General features: G+C 38.7%; 1 protein-coding gene across 5 annotated transcripts in view; it reads left to right on the top strand.

The window, feature by feature from the left end:
* PIP5K1B (phosphatidylinositol-4-phosphate 5-kinase type 1 beta) overlaps positions 1–19060 on the top strand; it is a 118739-nt gene that overhangs the window by 59224 nt on the left and 40455 nt on the right. For all 5 annotated transcript variants that reach the window (XM_089490358.1, XM_089490357.1, XM_089490359.1 and 2 more), the window contains exons 5-7: positions 3459–3576; positions 6355–6507; positions 7241–7540. In XM_089490358.1, the coding sequence (XP_089346484.1) occupies positions 3459–3576; positions 6355–6507; positions 7241–7540 (571 nt within the window). The remainder of the gene's footprint in view (positions 1–3458; positions 3577–6354; positions 6508–7240; positions 7541–19060) is intronic.

Here is a 19060-nt window from a genome sequence, read left to right on the forward strand (position 1 = left end):
GCTGCCTAGAGGATTTATCAAGTCTGGGGCCAGGTGTTATTGGTGGGGGTGGGGGTGGGGGTGGGTGAGGTGGAGTTTGCCATAATTTCCTACAGGATCCATGCATGTGTGGGACTGTGGTGAGCAATATGCCATAGCCATAGGGAACAACAGTATGCAAAGAAGCTGAGGCAGCAGCCCATATACTTTGTGAGAGTTCAAGATGAATTACCCCAATTGTCACCCTCCCTTTTGCCCCGTTTTCTGCAGCGCTATTCTTATTCAGATGCTGGTATGAAGTTGTTTCTGAAATAATTGCCGTGAATTTGTACTGAACACCAGTACATCCAAGAAATGATTTAAACGTTTTTGTTTTTTTACAAGAGTGCATTTTTGTTCAGTACATAACAGTAACTTACCCAATGAACATGTTGAAAGTGAGTGTTACTCCTCTCCTTCCAAAGATGCTTTACTCCTCTCCTTCCAAAGATGCTTTATGTTATCAGCCAGCATGCAGAGTCTGCCAACACAGAAACATCTGTACATTTTACGGGGCAGTAACACCAAACTATAAGAGTTCATCATAAAAACATACATTCTTGTTTTATATTTCAATTTTTTCCTGAGATTTATATGTTGATGGTTCATAGTCACTATAATTTGGATTTGATATGCTTCTGTCTTTTGAAACAGAACTTCCAGTGAACAGCTAAAAGACGTTACAGTCTTCAGATACTTCTGGGCCTCATGTGACTACTTTTGAATGTGATGTTTGGCAATTGCAGTCTTCCTTTTACAAATGTCTTTTGTTTGACAAGACAGTCTCAACATTTTAAGGTGGTAATACACTTTAGTCTCCCACAGTTCTTGATGGCAGAATTGTAACCCAAGTTGCTTGTTCTTTGTGAACTTGTGAATCAAGATATGCACTTGATAACTTCCTGGCTGCATGAGCTTCTGAATCTAAGTGCAACTTTCTGATGTGACTAACAGAGGAAACCTCAGTGCTGAATGTGATCAGATCTTAAATGATACCTATCATTTTTAATTTCTGTGTTATCATTTTTGTTACCCACAAGTTGTTTCACATGAATATGGACATTCTAATGGTCATAAACCTTCACAATAATCTAGGCCAGGGTGCTGCCTAGTTTGAGGTAACTCATGAGTTTAATTTAGGCAAAGTAACGGGAGTTTGCAGCATTGCATAATAATTTTTCTCTCTGTATTATGGATACTGTCTCTAATTTATTCTCTGTCTTGTAAGCATACATGAAGCAGGAGAGGAAACAATTTTCATGGGTATGATTCAGATAGCCAGAGTGGACCTGCATATCTAAAAAGCCAGATGGTGTTGAGAGTCACGATGTCCTGTCCCCCCATCCACACACTACTGATGGAGTGCCATTCTTAGCATCATGGACAAGCTTTTGTATAAGCACCTGGATCCATTGACTCAGAGTTTCCAGTGCAATTTGATAGATTAAACAAGATGTGTACTTTAAAAAAAAATATCAAAAGCTTGCATAACATTCAAAGTTCTATCATTGGTGCTAGATTAAGTAAAGACAAGAGCAAGGTGTCACATAATTTGCATTTGCTGTCCCTTGCTGTTATACAATTCATATTTCATTTGAAGCATCTGTAAAGGCAACAAGAAGACTGTAAGAAATATATTAAAATAAAGCTCATGTTGGAATAAGGGTCCTTGGGCTGGCTTCGGACAGTTGAGACTCTAAATTTCAGAAACTTCATACAAATATTATTTTGTTGTAGAGTTTTCTCCCAGTAGTTAACTCTCTTTTTCATTTTGCCCTGCACAGTGTATTTCTTGCTTTTCTTTTCCTGTCCTCCAGTAAATGGTTGTCACTAGACACAAGGGCTTCAGGAGGCCTTCCTTTATCACAGTGTTGCTATTCTTCAACTTATTCACTTGGCTCTGTGTGTGAGCTAGTTGTAACTCTTTTACATTCAGTTTGCTGCTCATTCTGGCAGGGAGAATCTCAACTTGCTGTCCTTCACTCTAGTCATTTCTTGCATTGTCCAAAAGACCAGCTCTGTCATACTGATTTGTTTTATGGCCTAGTTTTTTAGGAGCAATAAGATGAGTGATGCAAATCATAATTTTAGATCTTCTGCAGAGTTTATAAAAGAGGCTTATATTTTATTTTCAGGTTCTTGCTTTTGAATGGTTATTCATGTGATTTTTTTTTAAAAATGCACCTTTCATACCTCGTACACAGCAGGAACATTTAAGCATGTGCTGGGTTTTTTCTTCTTCCAAGAAATGTCTGTGTGAGTGAGACAGCATAACTCTACCCCTGACTCCAATCTAATCAGTATATACCAAGCACTGTGGCTGTTTGTTCTCATAGACAAATGCTACTTTTGATACTTTTGACATTGCCAGATCCAGTTCTTTTCAGTAATAATAGGAAGCAATAGGTGAATTGGTTCAGAGTCAGAATAGGAGCTTGTAGAAAAAGCAAAATGACAACATAGTTTGCTTGGTACATAGTTGGTTTTCATGAAATTCAGATGGGACTAAATATTTTATTCCATTCAGCTGTCTAGCTACTATACTGTAAAAATTATAGAGGGAGGCTTTTCAGATGTGGTTGCATAATCATGTAGGGTTTTAACTCAGCAGATTTATCACAACAGGTTATTTTATTTTATTAACAAAATCTTTTTTTAATTCTTTAAAATCTAAAATGCTGGTTGGAATTCTGTTGGTGTCCTTCCTATGTTTGCCAGCTCCTCATATAGAAGGAGTTGGACATTTTTGTTGGACGTAGAATATCAGTATTCAGTTCAAGGTCACCAAAGTGTAGTTACACATCTTTTGTTGTTGTGCATATGATGTGCATCTACATCTGCATTCCATTGCACATGCATGCATTCAGGTGTGAATTTATTTGCACATTCAGTTGTATAAAGTTGGCATTCAACACAAGGATTGCATAGTGCAATCCATCTGTTATACCAGATGCAGGGGTTTGCGCTACACAGTCCTGATGTAGGATTTTAGCCCTTGTCTATTAACAGCACACTATATAATAGGAAAAGCTTTCCTGAAGTGCTTAATACTGCAGAAAAGATAATCAAAATATTGATGTTAATAGTGCTTTAAACAATTGATGATGTTGGCTGACTGGCATATGCTGCGGTTTTATAGATGTTTACTTAAGTGTAAGATGCTGTTGAATCTAACGATGCTTATTCTCATACATTAGTGTAAGACTGCCGCCATATTCTGGTATTGGAAGCTGAAAGACTAGAATTGTCTGAAAATATAAATAAACTGAATAGTCCATTGGTTTGATGACTGCAGTCATGTTAATTTGATCTTGATTTGCTCTACCTTCTGATCTTGTTTTTGGAGAGGGGATGGGGAGTGTCTTAAGAAGGTTCATGTTTATAGTACTTTTTTTTAATTGTATGTTTATAATACTTTAATTTTTTTCCTTTCAATCCAGTGAAGGAAGCAATCTAACTCCTGCTCATCATTATCCAGACTTCAGATTTAAGACGTATGCTCCTTTAGCCTTCCGCTATTTCAGAGAACTATTTGGTATTAAGCCTGATGACTACTTGGTAAGAATTTGTTTCTTCTCCCCTTCCAGGGGAGGGGGTCAATTACTTGGTCTAGGATGAGACTGAAGACTATTCTTTGCTATTCATTTATAAGAACCTGTACCTGACTCCAAGCTAAGCAAGAATGTTCATTGTTACCTGCCAGGTTTCGCTTGGTGTACAGGAAGGCTTAGTCCAGTCATCTGTTCTTCTAGAGTGCTAAGAATTCCCTAGGAAATGTGTACAAAACTAACTTCATGAGTTCTAGATAAGAAAACCTGTCCTTAAAAAAAGTATATAAATTTAGTTCTTGGTTCAGTCTTTAATATTTCAACTTCTTATAAGTTGCCCTAAAATCTGGTGTGTTACTTTATTGCTTAATATAGTTGCTTCTCAAGTCATTATTTCCACTAGAATCTTGTAATTGTAGCTAAATACTCCTGTGGATTTTTCTGACTGAATCTTTGTCAAGGGACCTCCATCTGTTAATTGCCTTGTAATTGTCTAATAGAATATAGAAATATTTTCTTGTGTATTCTGTAACCTTGACCTGGAAAAAAAGACGACTCACAGATGGAGGTCCCTTGACAAAGATTCAGTCAGAAAAATCCACAGACAGAAAAAACCTCTATGCCTAAAGTATCTTGTGTAGATCTTGTTTTTCCCCCCAGTCCTACACAGTTACCCAGTGATAGTAAAAGACAGGTTGCAATAGGATTTTGGAAGCAAATGAACAGGGGAAAGACTACAGGCAGCAGGAAAGTGATGCAGTTGGAACTGCATGTATTGCCCCATCCCTGTGTGGCAACCTGTTCTGAATAGCTTTAAGAGAAACAGCATATGTGAAATGCTGTACTGAGCATACAGTTCCCAGCAGTCGATGGATTGTCTCTTCATTTTGCCTTTGATATGATGCTGTTATCAAAGACAAAGCTAGTATTTTATGAATAGTTAACAAATAAATATATACAGTATGTTATTGCTGTAAATGTACTAGCAGACAAAAATGCTTGGATGAAGACAGTATTCATGCATACTGCTAAAACATAATGTAGTACTACATTCACATCAAAAAGGAGCCTACGTAATGATAGTCTCAGCCTCTCATACAACCTGCTCTCTCTTAGGCTCAGAGATTGACTCAGGTAGGATAAGAATATCTTGTCATATGAAGCTAAGCTCTGTGCAAGACTTTGTGCTAAATCCCTTTTTGTGAGGCATAGAATCACTTCTTTATGGTTTGAAGTTGTATCCTCTTTTGTTCCAAAACTTGATAATTAAGGACTTCCTGATCTGATTGGTGCTGTTTTAAAATTACTAGAAATTGTGTATGTTACATATGAAAATATGTTGGACAGGAGGTTTTCAGATTTAGGAATACCATCCTCTTTTTAAAAAATGGAATATTGCTAGTATTTCTTAACTTGAGAGTTCTGAGGCAGAGAGCGGCTTCTGACCAAGTCAACAAGATGATTCCATCTTTTTGTTATTGCACCTTAATCACGATTCCTCTATAACATAATTCACTTAGTAGAACATGATTTGTAGCATGGGTTGACAAAATATGAATACTGTTGTAATACGTTTATGTACACTAGTGCATATGAGATAAATATTTATTCAGAGTTGCCTCACTTTAGACATTTCTCATTGACTTAGTCTCTACTGCAATCTGATCATCTTTTTCTTTGGTGGTGCTGCTCATAAGAAAAATATGATCTGATTTACTGGCAGATTCCCTCCCTTGAGATAGATCTATGTCATCACTAAGGTCATCGGCGGAGGCCCTACTGGTTGATCCAGGACTACTAGATGGCCATCTCATGTGAGCTTGAAAGTTAGCTTTCTCCAGGGAGGTCTCTACCCTTTTGGAATGTCCCCTCTTCCCACTTGTATTCAGGAGGCACTAACTGTGGCATGCTTTAGGCACCTGTTAAAGATACTACCTCTGCACCCAGCCCTTTTCCAATTGACTGTGCTGCCTAGTTTGAGAATTGCACTGTGAACCTCTGATTTTAAATTATTGTTTTAATGAATTATTTAATGCTGTGAATTTTCATGTTTACATTTTTATGTATTTTTCATGGCTTATTTTTGTTTCACATCACTTCATGATATGTTGAGATATAGGAAGTGAGATAAAAATTGCTGAAATAATCATAATATTTTGATTTTGAGATTTCCAAAGCAGTAGTATGTATAGAAGACAGTATTTATTCCCAAGACAATCCAAATTTACAGAATATGAAATAGTAATAATTTAGTGCCTTTGGAACTCAGTTCAGAGGGTTTTGCTTGAACACTCATTACTCACTTTTTATGTTAGGTTTAGCAAGGCACCAACATCTAGCTCCACTTGGCCATTTATGAGAGTGCTGACAGTCTGCCAGGAATTTCTCCTAAGCATCTGGTATTGCAGATAATAGGAATTATGTAAGAAAATGGCTGTGTTTTTGCAGATTGTGATGAGTGTTGTACAGAAATGATCAAAAATGTGTCTAGTAAGGGAAGCTCATAAATCAGCATCAGTAATACCTTACAAATGACTATGTGTCAGTCCTGGTTAAGGAGGCACACCATGTAATAGAGGAAGAACCTGTTTCTAAAACACATACAAAAATTCTCTATTGGCATGGACTTTCCAGAATAACTCAGTACAGTGGAATGTTTAGATACTAAAGGTTTATAGAGATATCCATAACATCTTTTATAATTAACATATTTTTGTGGAGAGGGGGGTGACTTCTGTATTTTCATTGCCCACAGTGGCATTAAATTTCTTTTTGTTTCTGTGTTTAGTATTCAATTTGCAGTGAACCTCTAATAGAACTATCCAACCCTGGTGCAAGTGGATCTTTGTTCTTTGTCACCAGTGATGACGAGTTCATAATCAAAACAGTTCAACACAAAGAAGCAGAGTTCCTTCAGAAACTGTTGCCAGGCTACTACATGGTAAATAAGTTCAAGTCCTCAACTTTTCCTACTTGTTTTTCCCCTTGTGTTGTGTGTCAGGGAGGGTGAAGGAAGAGAATGGTTTTTTATTTAGCTTTTTAAGAGTTCATTCAGTGCTTCCTCATGCTCTTGTTAATTTAGAATACTGTTACCAACTCTTTTATATTGCTTTTATATTGGATCTTACAGGAGAAACGTGTGAATATTTTAAAATTCAAGGTTAATGGATGAAAATCCTTAACGTAATAGTTGGTGTGACGAACCATATTGTTGGTAAAACACCTCTGCAATGTGCATGTCATTCTGTTCTGTGGCATAGTAGTTGTATTGATACTAGTAAACCCCAGCACATACAACTGTGTGCTAGTCAAGTGAGCTGTAGGATTGGCCTATTATATATAATGTCTATTTTCCCCTTTTCAGAACTTGCCTTTCTTTCTTAGTCTTCTTGATTACTCAGTAATTTAGCTTGTAGATTCTATTTTAAATATAATAGGAAGATCAGATGCTTGTGGGTTAATTCTCCTCATTTCTTAACAAGGAGTGAGAAATGGGAAGTGGGTCATAGGCAGTTCCTTTCCTCTCCAGCAAAAATGTCTTCCCTATGTATCTTAAATGCAACATTTTACCAGGTTAAGAGAGGAAGGGAATTCCACATCTCTTTTTATATCTATGTAGAAATCTGACCTGAATTGTATTGCAAGTGTTCATTGCTCTTTTTGTTTTTCTTAAGAATCTCAACCAGAATCCAAGGACACTCTTGCCAAAGTTTTATGGACTATATTGTGTCCAGTCTGGGGGCATTAATATACGGATAGTTGTAATGAACAATGTTCTGCCTCGAGCACTGAAAATGCATTTCACATATGACTTGAAAGGATCAACATACAAAAGGAGGGCATCCAGGAAAGAGCGAGAGAAGTCCAACCCCACTTTTAAAGACTTGGATTTTCTGCAAGACATGCATGAAGGATTGTATTTTGACTCTGAAACCTATACTGCACTGATGAAAACACTACAGCGGGATTGTCGAGTAAGTGAAATATTCTGCTAGCAGTAACTGTTGTGAATCCATAGTCCTTCTTTATAAGGTACTACATAAACAGAAGGGGGGGACCCCAAAAACACACCAAATGAGGCATTGGTATACAATTAGCTGATAGAAAGTGTGTATGGATTTTTGGCCCACCATTGCCCTCGAAACATAGGGATCTCATTTGTCCTGTAACACTGGGGAAATCCCAGATTAAAGAGAGTAAAAAAAAAAAATGTCCCAGCAAGTTTATCCAGCAGCTCCCAGATTTCTCCTTGCTGCAACGATGTACATGTATTTAGAACTGCAGGGCGATCTTAGAAATGTTGATTCAGTATGTCCATGTTTCTTCATGCTGTAATGCCCTCCCCATTACAGATTGCACAGTGACAAGAAGAAACTTCTGGACCCTCCCATAATGAGGGGTTCTATGTTTGGCATGTGCTTCTTCCCTCCCCCCTTTTTGGCGAGAGCAAGAGTTGAAGGGGTGTGTGCATTAAAGCTCCCCCTAATTAACCCGACATTTAACAGCGGGATCTGAAACTCAGTCAAAAGGAACAACTGAACCATTGCTGGATACAAAAATCCAGGCTGCCTTTTACCTACCCTCCCCTACTGCATGTAGCGCTGATCCTTTCAGTATACTAATGCTTCTTCAATGAACCTATTAATAATTTCTTTCCCTGGAGTGGACAGGCAGCACAGGAACAACATCTCCAGAGGTAAACACCACCAGGGTTTGGTTACTTAACTAAATCAAGGAGGGCGGTTCAGCAGGTGAGCAAGCGCAAGAAAGATTACCAACCTGTTAGCAATTTTCAACTCCTTTCTGGGCTGGGCTTAGAACTCCTACTCCAGGAAAACAGAATTGTTGGTGCTGGTTTAAAATTAGAACCTCTTGTTTGCTGATGACTTTCCAGTTCTTCAGAGGGCTTCAAATTTTTTTCTTATAGAAGGCAAAAGATCTTGTCAGGAAATGTGAATAAGGTGCTTTGTTTTCCTGTTTTTTCTAGATGAATATGGAGATCTTTCTTTCTTTCTTCCTTCCTTCCTTCTTTCCTTCCTTCCTTCCTTTCTTTCTTTCTGTGGACATTCAGGTTCCTCTGTGCTGGCCTTAGTGTGTGGTGTGATCATATTTGATTACTGGAGTGACTTTTCAGAGACCAGTGAACTGTAGTATTTGCACACTGTATAAGGTCCATATACTGTTAAGCTCCAGTGTTGTTAACTGGTGGAAATCAGTGGAAATCAGTGTTTCAGTTTTCACTTGAAATTTGTTTTAGAGCAATGTCCATCATTTGTGAGTCCCTTAATGCTAAGTTCCATTGATTTCAGTAGGACATTAGTGGCTAACTCTTTGGTACTTAGCACTGGATGTACTAAAGGTGATGGGTTTTGTTGCATGAAGGAATGGAATTCTACTGCTCTCAATAATTACAGGGCAAGTAATTTATTTTCTGCTCATCAAATCTTTAGAACAAACTCAGAAGGGAAGTGATGCAAACAAAGTTTGGTACTTTTGGATATTGTAAAAATTATCTTGGGACTTGCTATGCCCTCTGAAATGTTAGCATGTCAATTCCATCAAAAACCTTGCAATGAAATGGATTTCTGCTGGTATGTTTTTTCTCAATATGTTTTATGGCTTTACAGTTTTTATTGTAAACTTCAACCTTTGTAATTTTTATTGGTAAAGTGGTAGAAAAATGTGGCAGATAGATTCTGTCAATCTAGGTTGGCAACAGCAGCAGATTCAGTGACTAGTTACCTCTGGGGGTCTCATGGGCTACCAGAAAGGACTGCCCCACAGAAGTGGCTGGAAGGCTTTCTTGGGTTGGTTTGTTTTTTTAATATTATGCTCCTGTACTGTGTTGAAAAGGTGCTGCTCCTTGAAGAGTTTTTCAGGGTAGGTGGGTTAAAAAAATTGCCCATGGAATCCAGAAGTGTTGAGAGGTATTAAAATTGTGGGTGTCCTGTCACCCCAGGCCCCCACTTAGTCCAGCCCTTCTATAGAGAGTGCACAATTATGGGGTACTGGACTTATTTAGATAAGAGGTCAGTATGAAATTGTTATCAGCAGTTGGGTAGTGTTGTCAGTGTATGCCATGTCAGTTGAATAGTTTTGTCTGTGTATGTCAAATCAACAGGATCCAACCACATACTACAAAGTAACAAAATTAAATTAATTGCTAAGGTGTATTTTTCTTGAGAGTCAAGGAAGTATCTGTTTCCTGAGTACAAGTCAAGGGACTTTTGATTATAGATACTGTACATAATTGTTTCCATTGCTAATGAAACTCAGTGCCAGTAGAGCTTGAGACTGAGTAAGAGCTGATCTTGTCCTTGCATGGAATAAGCCTTAATTTTCAGGAATGTGCTGGAGAAAAGGATCCATGTCATTTGACCTATATATAGTTAACTCTATGCAATTCTATACAATAGAAATATAATAGATTAACTCTCATCCATTGAGACCATTCTTGACATTCAGTACAATATGGTTGATGTACGTTGCACTTAATTTTGCAAACTGATGTGCAGTTGGGGGGGGGGGATTCAAAATACCTTGACCAAGTACATACATCTGAAAGGTACAATTGGTACAAGAATCTTTAAACTACTAAAATATGCAATCAATATTAAATGTCAGAACATACTTTTAGTGTGGGTTTTTGTCAGTAGTCCACCCAATCCAATCCTGTATACTTTTGTACTGGTTTTGTGGTAGAGAACTATGGCAACCCTATTGAATCAGCATATACTTTTTTTAAAGAAATGTATTTCCTTTTAGAGTTTTACTAGAGTGTGGGTGTTTACTTGTGTGTTTTAGCAAAATTATAACTTACTGTATATACTCATGAAGATAGAGGTTCCTCCCTCCATAACTGTCATCCTTCGGCCTGGGAGGGAGTGAATAGGCTAGCCCAGCTCCATCAGGGCTAGCCTGAAGAAGAAGAGCCCTCCCTCTAGTCCATCTGCCTTGGTCCAGGCATCAGTGGGAGAGAAGAACCACTGGACTTCATCCCCTTCCCCACCACCATTCCCTTCTCCTTTTGTGTCGTGTCTTTTAGATTGTAAGCCTGAGGGCAAGGAACCTGAGAGCCATTAGGGCTGAAGGGCGGGGTATAAATAACGTAAATAATAATAATAATAATAATAATAATATATGTCTAGAAAGTTTAGTCAAAAATTGACCCAAAAAACCTGGATCAACTTATCCATGGGTCAGTGTAAGTACTGTACTTATCTTTAGGGTGGGCACAAACAGTTATACCAGCTGGAATTTTGTAAGTTCTTTGGCATTGTTTTCCTTTGCTTTGTCCTTTACATCCTTTGTTACGTGCCCATACGTTTTATCCTCAACTTACCAACAGTTCATATCAAAATCCATAATTTTGACCCCCAAACCTGTCCTTGACTTGTACATGAGGTCAGCTTATAATTGAGTATATACAATATGTCTTGGGCAGCATAAAAAATAAACAAAAGGTAGTAAGAACAGAAAGCTCAAAAAAAGATAAAAGCTACAGCTAAGTGGCATGAACTGTGCGGAGCATACCTCTGAGTAGACATGCATAGAATTGCCCTGTTAATCAATTGGGTTTTAATTATCATGTCTACATTGAGAATATTTTATCTTGTTGTCCTCTGTCTTAACCAAGGATCTTGATGGGTTGGGTTTCTTGTGTTATCCCTCACTCATCATTATTCAACTACTAACATTTTCAGTTGTCAGATACAAACTGTTCTTTCTTTCTCTTGCTTCTTCTATTCTTCTATTATTTTATCCCAGTTGGATTATTTATTTATTTTATTTTATTTAAAGGGTTTATATCTTGCCTTTCTCCCACAGTGGGATTCATTGTAAAGTATTTAAAGAGTATGTATTCCACTCTCCCTTAAGGAACTTATTTCCATTTTGACACCCTTCTTTCTTTTTCATACATGCAAACATGGTCATTATTCTTTGGTTTTGGTTTCTCTTCACTGGCTGTTTTCCCCCCTGTGTTTAATTTCAGGTCCTGTTCTTCTGAAATCTCTAGTTTTTGCTTATTCTTATCTTTATTTCTTGGTATCTTCCACTTCATTCTTCTGTTTCACTGTTGCTTGTTAAATCTTGACAGCAGGGACAGCTAGTGGCTCTTACATCAGTATGGTGATGAATCCACTCCAGATTTTACTCCAGGCTTTAATGGACTTTTCCAAATGCTGAACCCTATTGCTAATGGAATCAGAACTTGGAGGAGAGGTTCTGTAGGGCTAAACCTAAAATGAATGTGCTGCCCCACTGACATGGGATCCATCAGCCACCACTCTTTGCTTATTTTGCTGTCCATGCTTATTTACCTACCTGTACAAATAATTATCAATCAACAATATTTTAGACAATTCTCCTTTTTATAAAAGCAGTAAGATGTATTTAATTCACAAAGCTAACTTCATCTTCCATGTTCTTCTCTTTCTCAAATGTTGTTTTCCACTTTATTTGTGTGCTAACTAGAATGTAAGACATCTGGGCTGGTGCCATTCTTCTTCTATTGTGTTCAACCTCTACTTTTTTAGGCACTTCACTTTTAAGTTTCTTTAACTGGAAGAGTGAAAGAATCTTTGTGTAAGAACAGAAGGGTGAGGCGAGCCTCCCTTGAAGAGTCCAAAAAATGGGATGGCAGACCTAAAAATGTTCTCTCCTTTACTTCATCCTCCTTACCTCAGATGGTGGGGCCTCTGAGGAAATAGATCAGCTTTTTGTTTAATGCTTAGGGAATATAAATGCCATTCAAATAATTATAAGCCTATGTTAGGCGCAGGAGAAGCCTCTTTTTTCCAGAAATTAGGTGATATGGAAGTAACCTCCAGTTCACTTGCTTTATGTGTGTGGGAGAGGGAGAGTTGGGACAGTGAAGAAGGTGGATAAGAAGAAAATCAATGCGTTTGAGATGTGGTACTGAAGAAGAGTGCTGAGGATACTGTGAACAGCCAAAAAGACAAACAAATGGGTATTTGAGCAGATCAGACCTGAACTCTCCCTGGAGGCCAAGGTGACCAAACTGAGACTACCATACTTTGATCATATAATGAGAAGGTATGACTCATTAGAAAATAATAATTCTAGGAAAGTTAGAGGGCAGAAGAAAAAGGAAGGCTACAAACTAGATCAGTGATTCGTTCCCAATCTTAGTTGGGATGCTACCCCATTGTGGCCGGAAGTCTCGCCCCTTCTTCCAGCTGGCGGCCATCCTGATTGGTTGGGAGGCCAGGAAGGAGCAGAACCTCCAGCCACCTACAAGCCCCAGCGGCCTTTGCAACTGGAAGTCCTGCCCCTTCTTCTGGCCAGTGGCCTCCCTGATTGGTTGGGAGGCCCGGAAAGGGCAGGGTTTCTGGCTGCCTACAAGCCCTTATGGCCAGAAGTCCCACCCCTTCCTGTCCTCCCAACCAATCAGGGAGGCCACTGGTCGGAAGAAGAAACGGGGCTTCTGGCCTCAAAGGCTGCTGGAAACCCCGCACAATCGAGGTGGCAGTGGCGGTGTCGGCAGCAGACCAGAGAAGGAGGAAGAGTAAGGAGGAGGAGGGGTGAGCCCCAACTGGCTGACACCTGAGAAGGGGTCGTTCGACCCCCAAAGGGACGCTGCACTAGATGGACGGATAGTCAGAGAAGTCATGGGCATGAATTTGCAGAACATGAGCAGAGCAGTGGAAGGCACCTTGGGGATGTCTCATCCACTGGATCGCTATGAGTCAGGGTTGACTCAAAGGTAGCTAACAACTACAGTATATATTTATATATCTATATCAATATCTATATCCCCTGAGACTGTTTCAGACCTAATAAAGGTGCACTCATATATATAATATATATGCACACCTATTTATTGGATCTGAAATAGCCTGGGGATCAACCACTAGGGAGCATTTGGGGACAATTTTTTTTAAAAAAATTGATCCCTGCAGGACCACCCTGTTGTAGTGCCTCAGAAAACGACAAACTCCAGGATTCCATAGAGTGCAACCATGACAGTTAAAGCCCAATTCCGGTTCTGGAATTGTTTAGTGCCAAAGGGCCCAAGGAGGAAGACAAGAATTGGTTTTGCTCTGGGGTGAATTAAACAGTTCTTAAAAAAAAACAACGACAAATAAATGATTTCACATACTGTACACAGGAAGTACTTCTACAGTACCTAAGATGGAACCCTTGAGCACACCACTATTTTTATCTTGTGAGTGGTTTCTGTTGTTGTTGTCCTCTGTGGGAGGCTACGGCTAGTTATGGCCCACCACATTTTAACAGGAAGAAAGCAAACTGAAGAAGTAGGGGATTAAAACACTAGAAAAAAATCCCCACGTACTCACATATAAGATAATCAGACATGCTTACAAACATAAAGGATGCATTTAAATTCCTGCATGTGGATGTGAGTGAAGGCTGTAACACTTCTAGAGCAGGATAGATCTACTGAATGTGTGAAAGAAGGGGAAGAAGTGATGGAAGACTCTTTAGGAACACTTTGAAGACTTAATGTGGCTCTATTGGCAAACCATGCAAAGATTTGATTAGAAAGCATCATGGTTGAAATGGAGTTGTAGGACAAAAAGGGCATCCCCTCATGGCAAGAGTGTAATGTTTATTGGCACACGGCAGCATCATGTCAAGTCTTGTTAGTGAACATGAAGCCACCTTTTGTTTGGATTTTCAGCATGAAGTTGAGATGATCTAATGATCAGCTGCATGCTCACCAGACATTTTTCCTAACAGAGGGTATTGTTTCTCATCCTAGTCTCTAGAAATGAATATTCTATCAACTCAAGCTATTAGTGATTGTGGAGAGTGCATAATAAGAATCTGTTTTGGAGACCCATATGTCCGTTTCACTCTTATAATGTCAAAAGGTTAATTGTAGCATCAGAACTATGAGGCTATTGAAAATGTACCCCAGTGAAAATAAAGAGATTATTTTAGTGACTGAAAAGCAGAGTAAACAGAATAAGAGCTAGTTGTTTCTGATGTAATGTGTTAAAGGCTATTGACAAACTCACAATAGATGGCAACCTACTATATCATTGCTATTTATTACTTGTAAAAGTGCCCAAAATATATTTCACTCACAGTATTGCACTATAGCTCATATATGTGGAAATATTTATATTACAATATGGCAACTCTTTCCTTGAGGGAAGTGTGTAGTATTATAATGGTATCTTACTGGTCTTTTTGTTAGATGGGTTACCAGTTCTACTGTCTTCTAATGTAGTGTGTGTGTATAAGTGCATGCTTGCTCACTCACTCGCTACTTCAATGCTACTCAGAATGTTAATCCATGAACTGTTATAGGTCTGCAAGCCATCAGTCGCCAGTCCCTTATGAATTTCCAGGAAAGAAAGAAACAGTTGTCATTAATAGGAACAAATATATTCCCAGGCACATGGTTGGGGTGGGGAATTGCCAGTCCCCAACACATTGCTCTGTGTCTTTGCGCTCCAAAGAGTTTTGTTGAATGAGATAAGAACAACACAGGATGAATATGCATGGATGTATTCACATCTATTGAAGGTTCATTTTTTATTACAGTGGGCCCTCCTCTTACGCGGGGATCTGTTCCAGATCCCTCCACGTAAGGGGAAATCAGCTTATACTGGAGCCCCATAGGAAATAATGGGGCTTGTGTCCCATTATTTCTTCCGGTGCGGCTTTCAGTGTATGCTGAAAGCCGCATATGGTGCACCTGCATAAAACACAGGCGCACTGAACAGAGCATGTTCTTCTGTACTGTCAATTTTATAAAGATATTCACCATCAGCTGATCACGCCTCTCCTATATAAATAACCTGGTCATACTGACACTTTCTATTTACGTTATCTCTTGGATAACCGAAAACCAAATGTTCTTCATAAGGTGGCAAAATTTTGCTATATTGTATGTAAATTACACCCCCAACTGATTGCTGACGAAAGCTGAAATGTTTACAGCTTATCTGAAATTGTATACACAATTTTTAATAACTGTGTTGTGTAGTTGTTGTATTGTCAAGTTTTGTATTGGTCAATGACCGAACAAAATTTTTTACTTACTATTTACTTTACATACTGTACAAATAGTCCATTAACTTGATTTTCTGTGAAATTCACTGCAGAACATCAAATCAGAATTTTAATTGTGGTTCAGAGATTAATTCCTGTTGTTTATGCCAGCATTTATGCATCTGATGGGCCACATTCAACCATACTAAAGCAATTTTAGTAGCATACTAACCTTTCTTGTGCGTTTACTTTACAAATGGTGGGAAATTGTGTTATATGGCATTCTGATACCTTTTATTTATGTTATTTACTAGATAATTAGAATCCATATGATGTACTTAAGGTAGCTAAATTCTGTTATGTCATATGTAAGTTATGTTTGCAATTGGTCAAGAGTTTGACTCTGCTGTACGCTCCTCGATTTGAATTTTAATAATAGTAATTGTGCTGTACAATTATTATTTTATTGGTTTTTATTATTTTATATTGGTCAATGACTGAATAAACAGATTGATTGATTGAGGTGCACTGTATATGAGGTGCAGTTGGAAGTGATTCTGCGGATGGCACGTTTAATTTGAAGAAGGTCTTACATAGACAATTATTACATTGGTTGTGTTCAACAATATTTTTACCAATGATGGTTTTTGTTTTTTGCTTTAAAATAATGAACCCATTACATAATTCTTTCTGCATAACTATGGGAATGTGCAAAACAGGGGTCTTAGTGGGAAATGCTGATCTATCATGTTCTTTACCAAGTTCCTTTTGTAAGAGATGTAGTATTTATAGACTTCTGAATTTGGCAAGGCTCATGATAAAGTTGGAGTTCTGCCCAGTGTGATGAAGGATTTGTCTTCTGTACAGAATGATGAAGGGATTGTCTGTTTTATCCATTCATATTTTTAGTACAATATTCAGTCTGGATCATTCTCTTCTAAGATTGTGAAATATCAGTGTTGGGCACAAACACATAAAATTATATTCAGTTCTATAATTTTTAATATTTTTGCTGAATTAATCAAAAATTATAGATATAGGGACTTCCGGGAAAGATGGCGGAGCGTTAGCAGCAACCCGCAGCTGCTGGTGGGGAGGCTGCACCGTTTGTGGTAGTTGCTGTGCAGGAATATCATTCCCCCCGATAAAGGGGACACAGGTGGGCTCACGGGGTTCTCTTACAGTGGCAGGGCCCCGGGAGAGGCTTTAGATCCTCTTCTGGGGGCTGCAACTGGAGGACGGGAGCAGACCGCGACCACAAACGGGCAAAACCAAGCCCCGCCGGGCCGGAATTTCTTTTAAGGGGAGGGAGAGAAGATATGGCCAGAAACTGTTGCTAGCGAGGAAAGATCCCAGTCGCAAATACCTTGTCTGGGGATGGGAAAACCTTCATCTCTATAAGCCACTAGAAGTCTAAGACTGGATGTTACAAGTGTTGGAATTGGCAGATAGAGGAAAGAAGTACAGAACGGTCTGCACAGTCGAAGGAGAGGGAAGATAGGAGAAGACAGTAAAAAAAAAGGCCGGCGGATTGAAGGAGAGGAGCTAGGAGGAGAGATACAGAGCCCTGAACTTTGGAAAGCAAAGTAAAAGGAGACAAGGAAAGAAAGGAGAGAGATAGCAGACAGGGAAGAGAAGCAGACAACAGCGGACGAGGAGGAGAAGCAGACGACAGCGGACAAGGAGGAGAAGCAGACGACAGCGGACGAGGAGGAGAAGCAGACAACAGCGGAGAAGGAAGAGAAGTCGATGGAAGAAGAAGAACAAAGGAGATAAATAGGAGAAATTAAAGAAGGAAGAAGGAAACTGTGAAAAGCTGGACTTACAAAGAGGTCTGGGGGAAGGCAGGGTAGCATGCTCGGCGTTTTCAAGGTCGGGATCCACGTGTAAAGAAGGAAGTGAGCTTGAGAGGAAGTGAGGTACTGGAGTGGGAAACAAAGAGAGACGGCAAGAGGGTAGTGAGGATATTAAGAAGTAAGTTAAGCGGCACCAAAAGGACGGGAGGTATAATTGCAAGGCAAAGTAGGAAGTTAGATAAAGGAGGCACAGCAAGAGAAACTAGAGAAAATAACGTGCTAAATAACAATTATAGAGCGACGCCTAGTGGATAGGTGGAATAAATACAAAAATAATAAATAAAATGCAAAGAACAATTGTAACAAGAGGAAGTGAAAAAGAAAAGGAAAGAAAAATGTTACAGCAAGCAGAACTGAAACAAAACATGGTCAGAAGACCCTCCCTAGAATTAAAAACAGTGGATCCAGATTCAAGGATACTGGAAGCAATTCAAATGATTGAAACAAATATACGTAAGGAAATCAAGGACTCAAGAGATGAATTAAGACAAGATTTTAAAAGAGATATGGAGGAATTGAAAGAAACGATGAAAGGTCTCTCAGAGGACGTAAAAGAAGTAAAAAAGAAGACGAATAAGCTAGAATTGAGAACAAAGGAGTTGGAGAGAGTGACACAGGAAATAATAATAACACAAACACATGAAAAAGAAATCAGTAAGATGAAGGAGGCAAAAGACAGAAGGAAATGTGTAAAAATTAGAGGTCTAAAAGAGAAGTATAATGAAAATTTATATGAGAAAGTGGTCCCGGTATTAGCAAAACTGATAGAATGTACACCTGAATATTTAGATCTGGACGTGGATAAGATCTTCAGAGTTAATTCGGCTGCTGCAAGGAATCGAAACTTGCCTAAAGACATAGTTGTATATTTCACGAGAGAAAGGATAAAAGATAGAGTGATAAAAGAAAGCTATGCCAAGAGAGTTACAATCGACGGTGCGGAAATCAAAATCTTTAAAGATGTACCTGGTGAGATATTAAGGAAAAGAAGAGATTACGCCAACCTGACGAGGATGTTACAGATAAAGAATATAAGGTACAAATGGGAGCCAATGGAAGGTATATCCTTCACATGGAGGCAGAGACATTCCAAGATTGATTCGATAGAGAAAGCAAAAATCTTTTACAACAGATGGTTTAAAGAAGAAGAGAAGATGGATAGAGAAATGAAAGAAGAACAAAGGAGGAAAGAAAAGGAACAGGAAGAGGAAAAGAAACAACAAGAAGGAACAGGAAGGAAAGGCCTGGAAGAGAAAGCAGAAGAAGAAAGAACAGATCAAGAGAAAGAAAAAGATTCAGCTGAAGACGAACAAACGGAAGGAGCAATTGGAGGAGTGGACTTGGAGTGGGAAGAAGAAGCCAGATTGCTGAAGGAGAACTTTGATATTGTAATAGAGGAAAGAAAAGACTGGGAGGGAGCAGGAGGAGAAATCGACAAAGGAGAAGAAGAAACATAAGGATCGGTGAAGGATGAAGTTCCTATCATGGAACATAAAAGGAATGAACTCACCATATAAAAGGAAAAAAATATATCATGAATTAGAAAAGCAAAATTGGGAAATATGTAGTATACAGGAAACCAAAATAAAAAAGAAAGAGGAAAAATACTTAAAAAATCCAAAATTGGGGGGAGGTATTTATTTCAGCAGG

This window comes from Sceloporus occidentalis, unplaced genomic scaffold, assembly GCF_023333645.1.
Source record: "Sceloporus occidentalis isolate IW3139 unplaced genomic scaffold, rSceOcc1.0.p SCAF_1, whole genome shotgun sequence".
In the NCBI taxonomy this organism is placed as follows: Eukaryota; Metazoa; Chordata; class Lepidosauria; order Squamata; family Phrynosomatidae; genus Sceloporus; species Sceloporus occidentalis.